The 21,187-nt window shown below is 42.3% G+C and overlaps 2 protein-coding genes across 2 annotated transcripts; one reads left to right on the forward strand and one right to left on the reverse strand.

Moving 5' to 3' along the window:
- The first annotated feature begins 3,070 nt into the window (after nt 1-3,070).
- zgc:152670 (prolyl 4-hydroxylase subunit alpha-2) lies at nt 3,071-8,621 on the forward strand. Its single transcript, XM_081723925.1, has 11 exons — nt 3,071-3,197; nt 3,949-4,182; nt 4,268-4,405; nt 4,911-5,095; nt 5,307-5,371; nt 5,532-5,628; nt 6,396-6,446; nt 6,527-6,577; nt 6,732-6,800; nt 7,288-7,384; nt 7,530-8,621. Exons 1-11 carry the CDS (start codon nt 3,071-3,073, stop codon nt 7,598-7,600), a joined length of 1,185 nt encoding a protein of 394 aa, XP_081580051.1. The 3' UTR covers nt 7,601-8,621.
- Nucleotides 8,622-13,930: 5,309 nt separating this feature from the next.
- pip4p1a (phosphatidylinositol-4,5-bisphosphate 4-phosphatase 1a) lies at nt 13,931-21,155 on the reverse strand. Its single transcript, XM_027028370.3, has 7 exons — nt 20,843-21,155; nt 18,835-19,028; nt 17,953-18,059; nt 17,253-17,358; nt 16,995-17,047; nt 16,661-16,751; nt 13,931-15,810 (listed from the first exon to the last, which is right to left on the reverse strand). Exons 1-7 carry the CDS (start codon nt 20,958-20,960, stop codon nt 15,667-15,669), a joined length of 813 nt encoding a protein of 270 aa, XP_026884171.1. The 5' UTR covers nt 20,961-21,155; the 3' UTR covers nt 13,931-15,666.
- Between the last annotated feature and the right edge of the window lie 32 nt (nt 21,156-21,187).

Here is a 21,187-nt window from a genome sequence, read left to right on the forward strand (position 1 = left end):
TATAGGTGTACTGTACTCATTTTATCAGGTCTCCGTTCATCTTAAAGCAGCAGCAGTTCTGCATTCTTCTCCAGTTTTACTCATTAATAAAATGATTTTAACATGATTTATAAAGGCCTATGTACACCTTCCTGTAACCTAAGCATGCGTGTGACTTCAGTATGGAATGTGTGGAAAATGTAATGCATACAGCTGTAAAGACTAAAAATATAACCGGGGTGTCTGTAGCCTACGCAGGGAGCCTGAGTCCATCTGTTTGGCGATTTTCCTGTTCTACCTAATTCAGCTCTTCAGCTCTTTAGCAAGGTGAGTTAAGGTGCTGAGCACCTCAGTCATTCCTGCTTCAGTTCACAAAGTAACAAAAGAACGTGCCAGCGGAAAGGGCGCCAATTCCTGTCAATATAGATGTACGTTTTGTGCAGATTACCGAGTGAGCTGTTAAAGGACCTCGGTGCCCAACAGGGCAATGATGGTCTGGACATGCAGGCCGAGTATTTTAGCCCTTGGGACGCCATCTATGCTTGTGTCCTCCATCCCTGCTGCTGAGTGAATCACCTGTCTTAAGGATGTTAAGGGTGTTACCACAGACAAGTGCAAAACTAAACCCAGACATACAAGGCACTCTCACACAGGCACTAGTTTTCACAGATGGAACCTTCCAGCCATAATGGCGCACTCATCACAGACACGATAGTAATTTTAGTATTCACTTTTAGTATTCATTCCTCACTACTAGACACATGATTCAATATTGTTTATTTGTTCTACAACCACCATGTGCATGTGTCTAGCCTACGTGATAAGATGAAGGCAAGGATATAGAGTTCCAGTCTGGAAGAACAGAACTGATAAGTTGTTTGGCCAACAGAACTGCAGTGTTTTGGCATCCCAGATGACCAAATTAACTAGGCAACTTTGCATAAACACTACACAGTGTGTTGGTTGCTAGATATCCTTGCATAAACACTACACTACACTTTGCAGTGAAGGTGCATTTTACCTCTGATGGTTTATTAGATCTGATGGAGAAATCTTCAGTACAAAGATCCAAGCGAGCTTAACTGATGGCATTTAAAATGAAACCTTTTGATTCTTTGAAATGCGACATAACAGCCCACATTTCTTTTTAGTTGTCAGTACTTACTATTCTTTCGGTTTCCATTCATCAAAACTGAAGATATGCAGTTTCTCATACTGAAATGATTTTTTTATTATTAAAATAATTAAATTAAACTACAATCCTTTAAGGAATGTCCTTTTAGCATTGTCGTTGTCCCACAGTCTGGACAACACCAGACAATACCAGAGTTTTGTATTTCTAGTCATCAGCAGTGATCCCTGTATTTCTACAGTAGTTCATTGGTATGTTGGACTCTAACCTGCTGTACTGTACTAGGATGTGTTCTATGTGGAAATGACAAAGCACTTGTAGCACTTGTAAGTCATTCTAGATAAGAGCGTCTGCCAGATGCCATAAATGTAAATGTGAGTGTATATGTAAGGGTCTGGAGTGCAAGACCAAGCTTAGCAACTGTAGACACTGACCTTCTACAGTCATGACTGGACTAGAGAGCACACGAAAATATCGAGTTTGTTCACTATGGAGTTCTCTTTGTCGTATATCATCAGAAAAGATTGCAAAATGTATTAAAATGATGTCATCGCCTAGGAAATTTCAGAGTGAATGAAAACTACAGCAAGAGAAACAAGCACAAATGAACAGATAATATATGAGATGCCTAAATGAAGCATGTATTTCAGAAGTGGTCAAACAACTGACATCTTTACTGACCATTTTCTAGGTTGTAGTCCTATTCAGACCATTCTGAATGCTCTATTTAGTCAAACAATGCAGTAGGGTTTTTTTTGCAGAGAAACTTGTTCCTGTTAAACTTTGCATATGATGTAATTGTAATGTTAGTTTTGCTTTTGGTTTTATTGTTTGTCTTTAGGGAGGAGCCAATCAGCCGTCACATCGTTTTCCTCCTCAGGTGTTTCTATATAAAACAGTAGAACACAGTTCTCTCTGGGCATCGCCTGCGTCTGGGTTTCTTGAGTTTTTTCATACTTTTACTTAAGCAGATCGTTAGATCTGTATGCAGTAATAAATATATTCAACATACAGATTTGATATTAGTTTGAAGCCTGAAGGTCAATAGAATGGACTCAGGGGAATATGTTATATTTTTCTGTTGCATTATCTGTGTCACAGGACATGAATTCTACTCCTCCACAGGTACCATTCAGTGCTTCTCTCTCGTTCTGTCTTTCTCTTTCCCTCTTTTCTCGAGCTCTCCCTCTTTTCTCTCTATCTCGCTCTTTCTCTCTTTTTACATGTGCTATATTTGTTCACTTTCAAAATTTACACTTGCAAAAACAAAATGAGGTTTCAAATGTTGTAACATCACCAAAAGTAAAATCACCAGAACCAAACGTGAATTTCTTTAGATAAAATGGCAAGTCTTGCAGAGAAGGAGAAAGAGCTTTTGGACTTCTTCAGTTATTACATACAAATGGAAGAGGCTCATCTACAGAACCTGAGAAGGTAGAAGGTGTTTCCAGTTCGAAGGTTGCTTCTAATTAGATTTTGCTACTAATGTTGCTTCTAATTTGATGAGCAGCTTTTAAAATGGTATGTTAGTTATTGTCTTTAATGACCTTCAAACTCAATTTATTAATTGTTTTATATAACATCCTTATTTGCTTTTAGTGAAATAAAGATATCATTATTTTCCTAGATTCATTATGGTTTTCATTGTAATTATATTAGAATAATTTGATGTATTTGTGTCCATTGCAGTGTTCTTCTGTACCTTAAATTTCTGTATTATTCCGAGCAAAACGATCCAGTGATGAGTAACCCTGTGGCATCTTACAAGCTAATCAGGAGACTGAGAAAAGAATGGTTTACTATCAGTGAATACACTCAACAGAGCCTTTATCAGGGTAACATCCTGAAAATATCATAGCCACTGAGAAACATATACACATTTATGACACTCAGATATCAAATGAACTCTTAAATGATAAAGGAATCTCTGCATTTATCAATGATTCAGATTATCAGGACATGTTATCTGAGGATGTCCACCACATCCCTGACCAGGAGGATGTAGATGGTGCCGCCCTTGGGATAATCAGACTGCAGGACATGTACAAGCTCTACCCCAAGGATATAACTAAAGATCCACAGACAGGTCGCACCTCTAAGGCTCACGCTGCTGTGATCCAGTTTTTAAATAAATTATTCTTTATTTTATTAACATATTTAAGTAAAAGTAAATTTAGGTGTACTCTTAAGTTTAGAATTTCCATCAAACTTCTCTAAAATGTGAATTGGTTATACATGTGACAAGATTCCAATAGTAGTCACTTTATGTCAGGTATGATTAGCCAAAATAAGTCTGATAACTGATAAACTGGGGGCAGTGCTGTCTCAGAGGTTCAAGTACTGGACTAGTAATCAGAAGGTCGTGCATGGTGAGGTGTGTGTATGTGTGTGTGTGTGTAGGGTGTGTATGATGTAGGGTGTGGGTGTGTGGTGTGGTGTGTGTGTGGTGTCTCAGTGGTTCAGGTACTGGACTAGTAATCAGAAGGTCGTGCATGGTGAGGTGTGTGTGTGTGTGTGTAGGGTGTGTATGTTGTAGGGTGTGGGTGTGTGGTGTGGTGTGTGTGTGGTGTCTCAGTGGTTCAGGTACTGGACTAGTAATCAGAAGGTTGCCAGTTCAAGTTCTAACACTGCCAGGTTTCCACTGTTGGGTTCCTCAACAAAACCCTTAACCCTCAATTACTCAAGTTGTGTTCAGACCAAATTGTAAGTCGCTTTGGATAAAAGCGTCAGATAAATACCATAAATGTAGTAAAAATTATAATGACATAAATAATTTTTCTGATATGTGTAAGTAAGAATTGTCAAAACTCAATGCGATCACTGTTCAAACTGGGCAGGGAGAGAAATACTTTTAAAGCCAGATGAAAGCTTCCATCTGGGGAAGGTGGCGTACGACCAAGACCAGTTCCAGCATGCTTTCCTGTGGTTCTTGTACACACTGTCTAATATAAACGCAGACCAGGAGGCCACTGTGACAAAGCTCAGCGTTCTCCAATACCTCGCCTCATCAGCCTTCCACTTTGGAGATCTAACCATCGCCATATACTTCACTCAGACCCTTGTACATCTAGGTGAGTGTCATCTGCCAAAATCTTTATAGTTACTGTCTTACAGGTGCGTGTAACTTTAAACTTGGTTCTTATTTTAATTTTTTAGATCCCACAAATATGGATGCTAGATTGGACCTGGCCATTTACAAGGGCAGACATTTCACTCAGACCTCAAATCCTAATGTTCTCAGACTCAACAGCACCTCAGGCAGCATCTATGAAGCTCTTTGCAGGGGGCAGACTGCCAACGCGCTGATCCAAAACAGGCAAGGGAAATGAGGAGACTTGGGACAATATCTGAATGCATCAGAACAAATCAATACATTTGATTAGAATGATTAGAAGAAAAGAAGAAATGACAAATATTCAATAGTTATTCAATAGCATATTGCTTTACTTTAATTTTACTGGGAGTTCTTACTGCAGAACTGAAAGTGCACATAGCAGTACTAATGATTAGACCTTCTCAAGTTAATATTAATTTTAAAGTTAATCTGTTCTACATATATACTTACCTACACAGTTGATTAATGAAAAAAGTTTCTTTAAAAGAAAAGGTTCATTTTTAAAAAATGGATTCAAATGCACATCCAATAATAAACATGTTATATAAATAATCTTTGGGAATAAATAAACCCTTTACACCACACATAAGAATTTCGCTGCTAAAAGTGATGTATTCCTGCAAAAAAAGACGTACAGTACATAGAGAAAAATGCCATTGTTGATTTATGAAATTCTTTATTTCAACCCTGAGATGTCCAGGAGGTCGAGGCCACTGAGCTGCAGCTACCGTATGGGTGGTGGTGACACCAGACTCACCTATGCCCCTGTAAAGGTGGAGGAGGAGTGGGACGAGCCTTCCATCATTAGATACCATGACATCCTATCAGAGAGTGAGATGGAGATTCTGAAGATCCTCTCAAGGCCTCTGGTAAATACTTCATTGTAGCCACAGTCAGGTCTGGGACAATTTCCGTGCTTCATTGAAGCCACAGTTTCAGTGTGTTGATGTACTAATGTACTGATCTACTGATGTACTGGTGTACTGATGTACTGATGTATTCAGAGTCCTTTGCATGCACTTTAAAAGGATTTTATTTATTACATTTAAATGTGTTTTAGTCCATTTTCTCTTTCTGAAGTTTGAAAGGTCAGAGGTTACTGGAAATAGAAAGGTCATGGTTTCAAGCTTACGTGTGTCACAGAGGTCAGTAATTTCAAATATCAATCAACTTCTTAAGTTGTACTCAGTCATAATTGTATGTCACTTTGGATAAAAGATGTCAACTGAATGCACATTTTTCTGTGTGTGTGTGTGTGTGTGTGTGTGTGTATGTATGTGTGTGTGTGTGTGTGTGTGTGTACAGTGCTTGGCTTGATGATTATGATCCTGTTGTCTCTCGGGTCACTCAGAGACTCGCCTACATAACAGGCTTGAACATGGAGTCATCAGAGACACTGCAGGTCCTGCAATTAGCCGATTAATGACCTCATAATCATCCTCTATCTATAATTTAATTTATGAGATCATAATCATCCTCTATCTATCAATTAATTAATGACATCATATTCATCCTCTATCAATTAATTACCTCATAATCATCCTCTATCAATTAATTAATGACATCATAATCATCCTCTATCAATTAATTAATGACCTCAATCATTCTCTATCAATTAATTAATAACCTCATAATCATCCTGTATCAATTAATTGATGACATCATAACCATTCACTATATATTAATTAATAAATGACCTCATAATCATCCTGTCAATTAATTAATGACATCATAATCATCCCCTATCTATCAATTAACTATTGAGCTCATCTCCACATTCCACTTTGCTTAACTGTGTCACTGCAATGAAAAACATATCAGCCATTTCCCCTTTTTGTGTAATGTTATTTTAGTTTTTGATTTTGTACAACTTTTATATTAAAACTACATTAAAATACTAAATATGCTTTATGACTTCCCTTACTTCATTCATGTGGGCATTTAAAAATAAAACTTGTAATAATACTTTATATTAATGTTTTGATTTTGTAGAATGAAGAACAGTACATGAACATTGCAAGGGCTCAATTGAATAACTTGCTTGCACACATGTACAGTTCAGGTTCACAAAGTAAAAGTCCTCAACCAGACTTTTGTTCCAGCTGGCTTTGCTAAATGACTAGAGTCAGCAGTTAGAATGAATCAGTCCTGTTTGGATGTGTGTTTCAGGTCCTGAATTATGGGATTGGTGGTCAGTTTGAACCTCATTACGACACTGGGGTAAGGAAGAACATTTTTGGCTTTGGACAGCAACAGCCATCTTACACAGTGTTATTCACTGCTCATGTTTTCTTCTGTAGGAGCTCACTGAGAACTCTGAAGGACACAGGATTGCAAGTGTCCTTATATATGTAAGGCTCTCTGTACTCTCACCTCCTCACCTCCGTACTCTCACCTCCTCACCTCCGTACTCTCACCTCCTCACCTCCGTACTCTCACCTCCATACTCTCACCTGCTCAAATTGCTGTAGGCCACATTAAAAATACTACCTGTGTCCACTACAGCTGAGTGATGTCGGAGGGGGAGGGGCCACAGTGTTTCCAGAAATAGGTGTATCCCTAAAGCCTGTGAAGGTATGTGAACTACTGCGGAATATCAGCTTACATCTCAGCAGCTCCACAGTAATGTTTCTGAAAGCTGTTCTCAGAGGTTTGATTGAGCTGATTTACTTGACCTGGAAATGTAAGGAATTTTTTAAAAAAACAATACGGATTAATTCCAGAAACTCTCAATGAGCAGTTCACCTGTGTAATCACAAGAAGGCTCAGTAAGGGTCTGTTAGAGTAGGGAACACCATGAGGAACTGGCCTGCAGTCACTGTTCTTGACCCTTCAGTGTATAAGACAAAATGCATGTGGATAAATACTTCTTTGTATACTTTAAAGTGCATTTTCCAAAATCAGGTGTATAACAGATGTATAACAGGTGTATAACAGGTGTATAACAGGTGTATAACAGATGTATAACAGGTGTGTAACAGGTGTATAACAGATGTATAACAGGTGTATAACAGGTGTGTGGTTTCTCTGGTGTCTAAGGTTTTTATTCTTTCTGTTCCAGGGTTCTGCTGTGCTGTGGTACAATCTGCTACAGAATGGTGAACTCAGTGAGCTTAGCCTGCATGCTTCATGCCCTGTTTTACAGGGAAGCAAATGGGGTGAGTTTTATCTGGCCTTTAACCTCAGAGATGTAGCCATGCTGCTGGCGTTCAGCCTCCGACGTATGAAGAGCTTTAACTGTGTGTGGGAGTGATGGAGACTCTTACATTTGGTTGGATTTGTACTTTTTTCTTCTTTTTTCAGTTGCCGTCAAGTGGGTTCATGAACGAGGACAGGAGTTCAGGAGACCGTGTTCATTGTCTAAGACAGAATGAAGTGTTCTCTCACTCTCTCTATCTCTTCTTTTCTCTCCTTCTCCCTCTCCCTCTCTCGCTCTCTTATTGCCTCTGTGGCCTTATTTGCACCTATTTCCTGTGACCTGTGCCACCATTACCTGTAGGGGGCGGACATCTTGGTTTATTTATGCATTTCTAATTTTTGTTTGGGTTTTGGTTGTTTTTCTTTTTGTTTCGTTTCAAATAATTGTGAAACTGTGAGACATTTATGTGAATATGTTATTAATTATTGATGTTAACATTGTTTTTTGTAATGGAGATCAGGTCATAGTCATAACATAGCAGATTTGTGTCACGTAGTAAACCCTATACATGGTCCTCCACAATAGTCTTGGACCTTTTCAAATCCACCTGTGTATAATTACATAATGATCTGTTTTGGGATATGTTAGTTTAAATGAAAGGACGTGCATGTGTTGTGTCTTATTAAGACTAGTGTCACACTACTGTTTTAGTCAGACTAGAAAGAAGTGCTCACTTAATAGGCTTAATGTTCTCATTGAAACCTTTATTTTAGCAGAATGAGCAGCCTGGCTGTCTGGGGTCTGGCCCAGACAACACAAGCATGCACATGTTAGTGGTGCAAGAATAAAAAACTAGTCTGCAAGTTCTAGCAATTCCTGATAGGACCTTTAAATGTGCTCTAATGGGACCTTTAAATGTGCTCTACCCAGTGGAGATGAAGTCTCTTCAGCTTCTCTCCTCCATTTTTCTCTCTTTCTCGCTTCCTTTCTTGTCCTTCACGGTCATCACTCTTTCCCGGTTCCGTGACTCTGTTTAAATACCCCTGTGCTACTCTTGGTTGACCAACCATTTAAAGTCTGGGCAAGGTATAGGGCATTGTTGAATGGTGTCAGGTGGGAGAGCTCTGATAGGTTAGATGCTGAAGTGGGTGGAGCTGAAAACAGAGGAAACTGTCCCTGGATTGGATGAACCTGAGGAAAGGGGAGGGGCTTTGGGAAGCAGTAAGGGAGCAGCAGAGGGTGAGAGATGGATAGCAGAGCTGCTGGACAACACACACACACACACACACACACACACACACACACACACACACACACACACAGAGTATTATTAATAATGAACGGCTGATAATTGTAACAGGTTATTTTCTCAAAGTAATAGAATAGGTATGTTAGGTTGGTCATAGGCCTAATCATTGCTAGGTTTTTAATACCTGTGTCCTGTGGGCTGTACAGTGAAGACCCCTGAGAGGACAGAGAGAATGGAACAGAGGCTCCAGGCTGAACCACCTGACACACACATACAAACATACCAATATATATATATATATATATATATATATATAGAGAGAGAGAGAGAGAGAGAGAGAGAGAGAGAGAGAGAGGGAGAGAGAGGGAGACCTTATGACTGAATGCAAATTATTCTGTAAATATATTGATCACATTTGCATTCACATTAACACACACACACACACACACACACACACACACACACACACACATACATACCTGTTGGCATGTAGGCAGATTGGGGTAGTTCACCAGAATCAATTTACTGAAGTTAAATTTGTAGGTGAATCTTTTCCCTTTGGTCTTGTGCAGAATCCGTTTATTGTAGTAATATCTGTCAACATAAACAGTGTATTTACCTTTAGAGAAAGTTCCTACACAAGAAATTTGCCTTTTGACTCCATGTATAGATCTATGTGCATATGTACATGTATGTATGTGTATGTGTGTGTGGGTGTACCTGTATGTGTGTGCATGTGCATACATGTGCAAATGTGTGCATACACACGGGTATGTTTGCACGCACGTATGCATGTGTGTGTACACATGATTGTGTGTGTGCGTATGTATGTGTGTATGCATGTATTTGTGCGTGCAAGCATGTGTGTGCAAGCGTGTGTGTGTGTGTGTGTGTGTGTGTGTGTGTGTGTGTGTTTGTGTGTGTGTGTGTACCTCAGTGCTCTGCTGAGCTTGTCATAGTTCATATGTGGCTTGCCCTTCCGTTCTCCCCACAGTTTGGCCAGGCGCTCAGGGTCTCTGATCACAAACTCTCCCCATTCGCTGCCCCAGGAAATGGCCCCGCCCTCACCCCGCCCCAACAGTTCCAACAGGAAGTGCCACAGCTGCACTTGCCGAGAGCCTGGTGACCAGGCTGGTTTATATGCCCAATCAGGAAACAGTACTGCTACGGAGAGGCAGAAACATGGAGACAATTGACCAATCAGAGAGAAACGATGAGTTTCAGTGCTGGTGTTGCACTGAGGTTGGAGTTAAGGTTTTGTAGAGTTTGTGAGATTATATTTTAGAAAAATTCTAGAATGTCATGACATGTTGAAATCTTTGCATGACTTTTGGATTACTGGTGGTACTGTGAAGTTCACTGGGTACATCATTACTCGACCTGGTAAAAACATATTTAAGTGCAGAAACATGGCAATATGAAAACACCATCTCTCCAGACGTGGAGCAGAGACTTTTTCATGCACATTCACCTTAGAGGTAAAGGAACACACATCAAGCTAAGGAACACTTAGAGATTCTGATGTGATGACAACTGAACCTTGTCAGGCTGGGTGAGTAGGAGTCCCGACACCATGAGTTCACCAGTACTTCCCTGTTCAGTGCTAACATATCCCACTCATTAACTCATTATCCATAAATCCAGCACTTTGGGAAATTTACAAGAGAAAAAAACTGTATGCAAACATTCCATTTGGGATATATTGAGACCACAATGTATTTGAGACTTCCAATATCACTACTGATTACACACACACACACACACACACACACACACACACACACACACACACACACACACACACACACACACACACACTGCACTTACGTCTGCCCCAGTAAGGTGAAGTGAACGATCCCATATTAAAACAGCTACAGCGCATCTGTAAAATGTTACAAGGTTCATTAACGAAGCAATCGTCGCTTTTTAATTATGCGATTCATACATTATTTATATATCATGAAAATTAGTAAATTATTTAAAAATATAATCAATAAAACAGTATCACACATTAAAGTGGGGGGGAGATGTTATATCAATGCTAAATGTTTTGTGTTTTTATTGTTATTTCGTTCGACAAATCAGCATCTCCCAATTAACCAAAGAGAAACAGATCAACTACAGCAGCCCAAACGCTCTTCTTCTTAAAGTCACACAGTCTTTATGTTAAAATGTGTTTCCCTTTCTTTTCTTTTCATAATGAGTTTTATAGGCGACTAGACGACACACGAGCTGCCGGTAACGGCACTGCCCGCTGTTTGTTTTTGTTTTGTATTGTTTTCTAAAGTTTTACAAAAACAAAAAAGTAACTGCGTCATTCTTTTTTCTTTACCACTTCACCACTTTCTTTTCTGTGTTTTATACCTGGCTGTTGTCTATTTTGTAGAAAATAAAAATCCTCGGTTGAACAGCAGCTAAATAATCTCATTAGAAACATTCCCCAAAAGGCGACCATGCAAACCCAGTGTGCTAATCCGCAGACTGCAGCATCGTCCCCACGGCCCCGCGCGGTTACAGAACGGCGGTGTTACCTGTTCGGTGGCAATTTAAGCACGCGGGTCCTGTCCTCAACAAGAATGAAAGGATTAAGGGGTCAGAGAAGAAAGACACCTTCAACTCCTTTCTCTCTCTCTCTCTCTCTCTCTCTCTCTCTCTCTCTCTCTCTCTCTCTCTCTCTCTCACACACACACACACACACACACACACACAAATTATACAGAATCCCTCACATTACTGATGCATACCTTAGACTAATGCCAAGATCTAGACGTGGCACAACTGTGCATAATCTACCAATCTAAAAAGTTATCTCGAAGTATGATAGCTGGATGATTCAAAATGTGAAAACCTGCAATCAGTAATATGTCAGTATATTTGAATAAAACTATTTGTAATTTGTCCATATTGTTTCAATTACATTTGTACAGTAAATACATGTCCAGAAAGCAACGTGACAGATATCTGTGTGGAACCTGCGGGATAATTAAATATTCCTCATCTTATCGTAAAGTGTGCTCAGTAAAAATAACTGGTCTCTTTCTGCGCGGCTAAAGTTTGCTCTCTCTCGTTCCCTGGAGTGTGATAGGTGACACCGGAGGCTTTTAATTCCAGTGTAAACACAAATACATCTCCAGACAGATATCAATAATGCATGCTGCTAATTGAGTTGAATGTGTGCTTTTAGCAATGCTGAGACCATACAGCCTTACACTTACACACACACGCACACACACACTCTCTCTCTCTCCCTCCATCTTTCACACAATGTAGTGCTGACGTATGTGTAAACGTCTAAGAAATTCACTTAACTACTGACACAAAATTCAAGACAATCTAAACATTGAGACAAACCTTCACTGTGATTCTTTTAAATAATTAAAAGTATTAGCAAAATCAAACCAACATTATCTACAATCTCAAAGTGGGAGGCTGTTCATTTAAAAAGGTCTGTTTCTTTAGACACAGACAGTTCAAAAGCTGTTTAACCCCTCATCACATCCCTCTCTCCCACCCTCCTTCCTCTACCACATCCCTCCATCCCTCTCTCCCACCCTCCTTCCTCTACCACATCCCTCCATCCCTCTCTCCCACCCTCCTTCCTCTACCACATCCCTCCATCCCTCTCTCCCACCCTCCTTCCTCTACCACATCCCTCCATCCCTCTCTCCCACCCTTCCTCCTTTACTAGAACTGTCCATCCTCGCTTCTCTCCTCCCCTCTGACACCTGCTCATTCCTCTTCATGCTGAGAACACAGATGAGATTTAAAGCTTGGGGAGTGTGTGTGAACATGCATAAGAATATGGGTGAATCAAAAGTTTGTGTGTGTCTGCAAGCAATGCAGAGTGATAAAGGTGTGTGTGTGTGTAGGGTCACACTGCATGTCTTCAGGACTGAATCCGGTTAGGAGTGAGGAGGATAAGGTGGTTAGTGTGTGTGTGTGCGCTGATAATCCCCTGTCTGACTACACTGGGAACTTTTACCTTAATGAGTGTGAGAGGGCACAAGGGTTAGAAAAGATTTGTGTTTGTGTATTTGGCTCTAATCACGAAGAACCTATCTCTCATTGCTGTGTTTCAGGGGCACTAATACTAAATACTGTCTGAGCCAAAGCCACTTAAATAGAGCTACACACACACACACTCACACTCATCATTGTCTCTTATACTCTCTCCATCTTTTTCCTTCACTCATGTTGACTTTCATCCATATTTTCATGTTTCTGCCTCCTCTGTCCATCTCAGGGGGCTGCGGTTTCTAAAAGCTTTTTGTATGTTCTCAACCCTCTTACTTTCCGTGTCCAGGAAAAAAAAACACATCCGTATGAAACCTGAGACAAATAGTGTGTGTGTGAGAGACAGGGACAGGGAGGTGAGTGTGAGGAATTTCTCCCAAATAAGTGTCAAAGTGAATGTGTGTGCACATTTATAAAGTAAACTGAGTTTTTTTTACACATTTATGTTGTGTTCATGATCTCCATCTGTCTCATATGTCTGAGTGGTACTCAGACAGGAGCAACATCCTGGTCCCTGTGGCACCAGGACCAGGTCCTAGCGACCTTAAAGCACTACGGCACAGGACAGCATCCACCCCGGGACCCAGACGCAAGACGCCAACAGCTCTTACGTAGGGGCAGGGTCTCTTCAAGAACTGGACATAGAAAGAAACAGAACCACTCTGATCCTAGATCAGTCCCGTTAAGCCGCAGTAATACATTTATTTTTTAGGTGAGACCAGATTGTGTCCTCTCAGGACACGGGATGTTCTGGAATTTTCTTGTCTTTGTCTCAATTAGTGCAACCAATTAAAATCTGCACAGCCAATTAGAACAGAACGTTTGAGAGAGTTAACGATGGGTTTGTCTGTGTGTGTGCAGAGCCAGGCATCATGGCGCTCACCTTCTGTCTGCTCCCGCTCCACCAGGCCCTGGAGTGTGTGTGTGTGGCTGGCGTTCGTAAGCGCACAGAGAACAATGAACACAGCACAGCAATGATGACTCAGTACTGCGCGGGCGTAAGTGCTGAACGTGAACACAGCGGTGTGGTACAGGACGAGCCATCCACGTACCAGACCCTTAGCAGGGAAACGGGCCATGCTGAAAACAGAGGAACTTTATACAGCACAGGACTTTGTGCACATGCACAACAAAACACACCAAGAGACCCTTGTACCACCCCAGTGGTAAAGACTAGGCAGTGTTCAGGGGCGCTGAAGAGCTCAGACACAGTCCATAGGGCAGTGGGCACAGGAAATGCACAGGTATCTAAGGTACAGAACTAACCTTGAAGACAAAGCAATCAAACACAGAAACCCAGACTTGGGATTAGAACAGCTCTTTTGATTGCAACAGTAACACGTGGGCATTAATAACATGACAAGTTTCATACAATCATATACAAAACTTCATCATCTTTCTGATCATAAACCAGTCACAGAGTTTGTCTGTCAGGCGTTCCAGCAGACGCCATGCTCAGGGAGTCCACCATCGCAAAGCTTACGTTTATTAGTCACAGAGTCAATCTAATGCCATAAGGATGTAGTGATTTCACAAACAACAAAGAAATAAATCATCAGGAATCATAAAGTATTATAAAGGGTCCTTATAGTGCAACAGATCAGTCAGCATTCTTTAAAAGAACAAAAAATATTTACACACAAAAATAAACAACTATTTAAAAATCACTGCCTTCAACAACAACAACAAAAAACCCCTAATCTGGGATGAATGAGATTGTTCACGCGTGTGTGAGCGTGCGTGTATGTGTTCATGTAGCAGCCAATTCGGGTCATGGAACTTTCTCAGACAGGTTATTCGTACCAGCTGAATGTTCTAGGATCGAGAGCATGTAATCAGAACCTGTAGTTAATGAGGCTATTCTGTGGTGTTCAGCATGAGTTCAAAAATAATGTTTACAACAGCGCCTCCTGGTGCAGTTGTGTTGAGACAAAAGTGCAGGTTGCGTGTGTGTTCATCCCATGGCTGTTAATTATTTGTTTAAATCTTTTCAGTACAGTAACCATGCTTACTGATTATATCATATTTCTAACTGTTTCAGTCTTGCAGGTAAAGAGCATAATGACATTTAAAATAAATATTACAATTAGGTTCCAAAATGTCCATGTAAGACAATATATTTTTGGATTAATACTATCTCATAATTTAATATCACAATTTATAGTCACGCCGATATATTGTCACAGCCCTGGGGTGTGTGTGTGTGTGTGGTTATGTCAGAGCAACTGTCTTTGTAAATATGCACTTGTGTGTGTTGAAACAGAGCCCCCTAGTGGAGGAGAGACAGAACCATCTCTCTGTAAGGCCTCAACGCTTTGGACTGTGGGTATCGGCAGCATTCAAAACAATGCTTGTACTAACATCACTGACTGTACATTACTTTACAAGGCTGAGCCAAACATTTCTACTCAACCCAGACGAAACTTTGCTCAGGATCTCCAGAACAACCGACATCCCACCATCCAGTGGTACAGCCAGAATGGGTGAGTGGATTATGGGAGCATGTTCACGTGGGAGTGTGGGTTTGTCAGGTAGCTGTCAGACTGTGGCTAAACCAATGTAACCAGGAATGGCACATATGGTAGAGAGAGCATGTGTGTGTGTGTGTGTATGTGTGTGTGTGTGCGCGCACGTGTGTGTGCGCATGCCTGCGTGTGAGAGAGAGAAAGATTAAATGTTCAGTGTTTGGGGATTAGTGGTGTAACATGTCAGTAAGTTGTGTGTACAATGGTAACATCCATCACAATCTGTCATCAGTAACACCGTCATGTCCAGTTCAACACAACTTTGCAGCCAAATAAATAAATTTTAAAATCAACGTGGCTCTACACCTGACCCTACCCCCGTTACCTCATCTGACCCGACTAATCTCTCTTATACGCTTTACTGTCACACACTCAGTTACACTCTCACTGTTGCACTCTGTACCACTCTGTCCCGCGCCCCCCCTCCATTCCTCTCTCTCTCTCTCCCTCCCTCCCTCCCTCCCCCCCCTCCTCCCTCCCTCCCTCCCTCCCTCCCTCCATCCCTCCCTCTCTCTATGTGAAGTTCTGCAGGGGTACGCTGACCCGTAGGCAGCTCCAGTAGAGAGCTCTGGCCAGAGTCACCACCACCAGCAGCAGGAGAAGGACCCAGGCAGCATAGATCCCGCCATACACCCGCGCCTGAGACCACGTTCCCGCCTGCACCGGCACCGGAGAGAAAGAGAAGGAGGACATTAGTGAAAGAAAAGAGAAAATGAGTTAGGAAAAGAAGAGTCAGATAACAATGTAAATGGAATGTAACATGAGTAACAGTGTAAGAAGAGTAACAGTTTAAGAAGAGTAACGTGAGTAAGAGTATAACACGAGTAACAGTGTAAGTGTTACATAAGTAACAGTATAAGTGTTACATGAGTAACGGGGTAAGATGAGTAACAGTATAAGATGAGTAACAGTGTAACGTGAGTAAGAGTATAACATGAGTAATAGTGTAAGTGTTACATAAGTAAAAGTATAAGTGTTACATGAGTAACGGTGTGTAACATGCGGAACACGAGTAACAGTGTAACGGTGTGCAACACGCGGAACATGCGGAACATGAGTAACGGTGTAACAGTGTAACGTGACTAAGAGTATAATGTGAGTAACAAACAGTGTAAGTGCTACATGAGTAACGGTGTAACATGAGTAATGATGTAACAGAGTAACTTGAGTAACCCTTAATTCTGTGGCATGCCAGATCACTTTTGCTGCTTCCCTGTTGGTCATGGGACTAATTAAACACGACCAAACTATTTACAAACGCAGTCATCAAATTCACAAGAAAACACTAAACATTAAGAGCATTCTGTGCTGAATACACATCTGTACAAATGATTCATTTCTTTTCTGTAATTCCACTGGAGTAATATCTACTTCTGCACACTTACCTTTCAACAGCATTTCTGTTTGCATAATATTTCTCGTGTCTGAGTGTTTGTGAAGTGCGTTGTGTTGGTGTTTCTTGTGTCTGAGTGTTTGTGTGACGTGCGCCATGTTGGTTGACACTCACAATCAGCCCAGCAGCAGAGATACTGAAGAGCAGACAGAGGAGGAAACACCACAGGCTCCGCCTCCTTGGGTACCTCTGGCCAATCGATGAGCTGCAGGGACAGATAGTTTGCATGATTGCAGGAAGGAGTTTCACAGAAGGAAACAGGAGACATTTTGCTGGAGATATTCACCATAGGACATAGGAGACAAGTCAATTCTTTAAAGTCTAAAAATGTTTTTTAAACAAATCAGAGTTGTCCAGCACACAGATGTGAGGGACAGACAGAAGCAGCATGAGAGATGAGTTAACTAAGTTAACTAACTAACTAACTAACTCACAATTGAACACTCACACTTTTCTGCAGTGGGGACAGCGTGCCAGTGTCCTGTCGGTGAACTCTGTCCACTGAAACATTGAGGAAAAAAAGTATTAATGGGGAAGAAGATGAGGAAGAAGATGGTGAGCATGAAGGATGAAGAGTATTAACCCGCTCTCAACAGGCATCATCACACAGCAGGCCTGTGTGATGACTGCAACGGTGGAAAGGTGTCGCCATAGTTACAGTTGGCTGTGGTATCTGTGATGAGGATGATAATGATGAAAGATTTACCAAGAAGGTATTGCTGCAGTGACCACACGCCACCCGTGCGCCGGTTGGCTGTGGGTCAGGACTGGCAGGACCAGGATGGACAGGCCCCAAGTTAATGATCCTCTTACTGCATCACACACACACACACACACACACACACACACACACACACACACGACTCAGTCAGAGATAAGAATGAAACTGTTCTTATAATTTACACATCTAAATAATTTCACATTTGTCACGTAAACAGTCACATAAAGGGCTCTTTCATCTCTGTTGTGTTCAGTCTGATTCGTCTCTGTCGTGTTCAGTCTCTCTCCTGCCTGTACCATCGTTGCTTTCACCGACATCCTGCCTCTGAAGCCCAAAATCAAACCCAGTGTCCTTCATGTCTTTCTCTCTCACCCACAGGTCAGGAAAACCCCCAATAGTGGAGCATGACACATTTCACTTCTCTCTTCATGGTACTTGAAAAAAAAGACTTTTATTTTATAAAATCTTTCACATTCTAATATGAAGTTTGGCTAATCTGAAGCATCTCTGGGGAAGTGGGTGTCACCTTAAACACGTCACCCAAAAAATGCTAATTTTGTTAATTACGTATGAAAGTCATTCAGGGTTAACGGGCACTATGCACTGATCTCAACTCCTACTGCCTAATAGTCCTGCTAACACTGAGTCCTGCAGACACTGCAGTTGTGCTGGGTGACCCCCTCACCAGTATGGCCGGGGGCAGGCGATACGCTGGGACGTCACCTTACAGATGAGCAGACAGTTACAAGGACAGCGCACATACTTCTTCCCAGCAGGAGCATTCTTTATAGGCTACAGAGAGAGTGGGAGAGGGGGGGGGGAGAGAGGGAGAGAGAGAAAGAGAGAGAGAGAGAAAGAGAGGGAGGGAGAGAGAGAGAGAGAGAGAGAAAGAGAGGGAGGGAGAGAAAGAGAGAGGGAGGGAGAGAGAGAGAAAGAGGGAGAGAGGGAGAGAGAAAGAGGGAGAGAGGGAGAGAGAGAAAGAGGGAGAGAGGGAGAGAGAGAGAGGGGTGTGGATTGAGAATGAGAAATTGGGAGAGGGACACAGTAGGGGAGGGACAGACAAAACATTTATTTAGATTTATCTGCATCACCTAATTCTCTGTTTTATGCTACAGAAAGTCACATGACCGTCACATGACCCCAAGCTTCATTACTAAAGCTGAGACTCAGCATGGCAGGTCTGCGTTTACCAGTCTCACTGGGACACTTCACTGCTAACCATAGTGTCCAGCATCTCCAGGAACCTGCCAGTAAAACTACAGCCCAAGTACAGCACTGCACAGCAAAGTCAGTCTGCACACTACAGAAAAGTACTGCATTAATTTATATAATTTTGTTTCGCCATACACTTTTCAGTATAACGAACACACAGGGAAACCCCAAATGCAACATGGGTAATAACCTCTGTCCAAAAGCAATGGTGCCTATTGGAGATGTGTGAATGCTGGGATGTATGACAAAAACATTTTGGTTTGTTAGAGGGTTTATTTACATCCTGCAGCCTGTGTGTGTGCGCGCGCGTGTTTTTGCGTGTGTGTTTTTGCGCATGTGCGTGCTACAGCCTCACTGTAGCCTCGTTGCAGACTCCACACTTGACAACGTGCTGGTGGATCTTGCCCTCGACACTGATCAGAGACTGGCACACACGGCAGCTGATGACCGGGGCACTTCCACTCTCGGGTGACGTGAGTGGGGAGTAGGGAGGCGGATCCTCTCCCAGCAGCACAGATGGCTGAGACGGGCTCGGGAATGGCGGAAAACCTGAAATACACAAGCAGAAACATCCACGTTTTAAAAAACTGTTAGTGCAGACTGAGCCAGAGTGGAATTAGCAGCACAACACAGGCAAACAGTGGTTGTGCTACCAACGGACAACGTAAAGTGATCTGGTATACCTACAAAGACCTGACACTGGAACAGGGCTAAAAAGGAGTATTCGTGCCAGGGAAGCCATTTTCAACAGAAACTGTGCAGTAGGAGCCAAAGAGAAGAAGGAAGTGAAAGGGTACAGTGAGTGCCTTTGAGAGAACAACATGGGCACTCGATCCTCCAGTATTTTCACATCTCACAAGTGACACAGCTGACATTCCCTAGAAACAGCAAAGCACTACCGTAACTCGCTCTTGTATGGCATGTCTGACATAAATGACAGCATATTTCGACGGCTTGAAAACAGAGGGGTGTAGGTGACAGCTGACAAATTTTAGAGGACAGCACAAATAATTTCAACCATGCATTGTTCCGTCTGTGTTTAATGCTATTAAAATGTAATAAAACTATCTGTATTTTAATAACTGTAGCTGATCTTTTGCCATTAGGTCAAGAGCTTTAATTTCTTGTTTTGAAACTCTTAGGACTTCATTTTTAAAAAATATCCCTTTCTGTTTTTCCACAGAAACATGAACCTCACATCAATTGCTGTTACCTGAAAGTCACCTGTAATTATAAAACATTCATTGACACACACCTTTATTTATTTGGTCCAGGTCTGTAATACATGGTCCCTGGGCTAATGTAAGCACACACATTACTCCACAGACAGGAGGAGTTCACACAGTCTCTGAGGAAATATCTAAACATCTACTCTGAGGAGGACTAAACAGTGAACTGTTTGCTTTGCCTTAATTATATGATGAAACAGGCTGTCTCGAGTTTAGCTGAAAGTCTTTCTTCTGCAGAAAACTGTGTGTGTAATGGGATGCAGCTAATTATCTTGAGTAAATTGGTTGATGCTGGTATTAAGCATCAACCCACCCTCCGGGCCATTTATATGGTTTGTTTGTTCATCATCTGCACTCCTAAAGAAAACGTCCATGATTCGACCACAACAACGTTTGCCAAGAATCATCATTCTGACCCGGCCCCGCCCATCCAGGACAGTGATTGGCTGGCTATAATCATCAGGCTGTTTAAAGCTCCCGGAATGGTCGAAACGGTCTGTCGATGAGGTTATCATACAACGTTCGTGAATACTCACCGCTCAAATAATTTCGTCTTTTTTGCCTTTCCTACAAATGTACTACACTGACTTACAACCTCCTTGACATGTGTGAACATAAAGGAGCATATCGCGAGCTAGCTGCTAGGTAAACAAAACAGGCAACTACTCAACGTTAGTCACCAGCTAGTCGGCTGTCGTAGCTAGCCTAGCCAGCTAACCACTGAATCACAATGAATCCAATTAATGTGCGTTTGATAAGTAGTTAGCTATGCTAGCTAGCTCGTTAGCAAGCGGTGTCGCCTGACTAAACAAGCAGCTGCAGTTCATGTCGGTTTATTTTGTTAAAGCTCGTTATTCCTCCAGCTAGCGCTGGCTAATCCCTACGAGCGCCGGAGTTGCGGAAGTACCAGCAGGTGTTGTCGATGAGACCCAGCCTCGCGACCGGCACGCGGATAGACTACACGGACTCTTCAGCTGCGCTGCGCACGAGACGCCGCAGTCACCCGAACTGTGGCACAGCCAGCAACACGCGCAAAGGACCTGGAGGAGAACGTGCCTCCCTGTGCGCGAGGACTGCTTGCTCGCGGGGTTGGCTGCGCGCTGCACAGCTAACGCTAGCATGCTAGCTACTCACTCTGCGGTTTGTTCAGATGGCCGTACTGCGCCGGGCCGGGAGACACGCCGCCGTTGCCACTACTGACTGCTCCATCACCAAGGTCCGATAGCAGCGGGGAGCGCTCGCCGTCCGCCATGCCGAGAGCGAGCCGCGGTGAAATGGAGCGCGAGATTGTTGTGCCTCCGAAGAGTGCAGCTAGATGCGCGTGCGTCACGTGGCTACACGCTACGGTGGCGGCGTCGGTGCGCAACTGTGTGATGCATGCTCCAGACAGGGCGCAGCGAGCTGGGTTGTGTGGAGCTACCTCGCGAGTTCCTGGGTTACTTGCACATATGGCTGTACACTTTTATTTTAGTACCACAT

Source organism: Electrophorus electricus, chromosome 11, assembly GCF_041902795.1.
Source record: "Electrophorus electricus isolate QZ-2024a chromosome 11, ASM4190279v1, whole genome shotgun sequence".
Classification (NCBI taxonomy): Eukaryota; Metazoa; Chordata; class Actinopteri; order Gymnotiformes; family Gymnotidae; genus Electrophorus; species Electrophorus electricus.

Bases quoted from the DNA above. Each gene is read 5' to 3' on its own strand.
- zgc:152670 (XM_081723925.1), top strand. From the start codon at position 3,071: ATGTTATCTGAGGATGTCCACCACATCCCTGACCAGGAGGATGTAGAT. The intron at 6,578-6,731 runs GTAAGGCTCTCT...TGTCCACTACAG, and splicing joins TTGCAAGTGTCCTTATATAT to CTGAGTGATGTCGGAGGGGG. The intron at 7,385-7,529 runs GTGAGTTTTATC...TTCTTTTTTCAG, and splicing joins TTTACAGGGAAGCAAATGGG to TTGCCGTCAAGTGGGTTCAT.
- pip4p1a (XM_027028370.3), bottom strand. From the start codon at position 20,960: ATGGCGGACGGCGAGCGCTCCCCGCTGCTATCGGACCTTGGTGATGGA. The intron at 17,359-17,952 runs GTGAGGGGGTCA...TGTGTGATGCAG, and splicing joins GCCTGCCCCCGGCCATACTG to TAAGAGGATCATTAACTTGG. The intron at 15,811-16,660 runs GTGAGTGTCAAC...GTGCCGGTGCAG, and splicing joins TCTCTGCTGCTGGGCTGATT to GCGGGAACGTGGTCTCAGGC.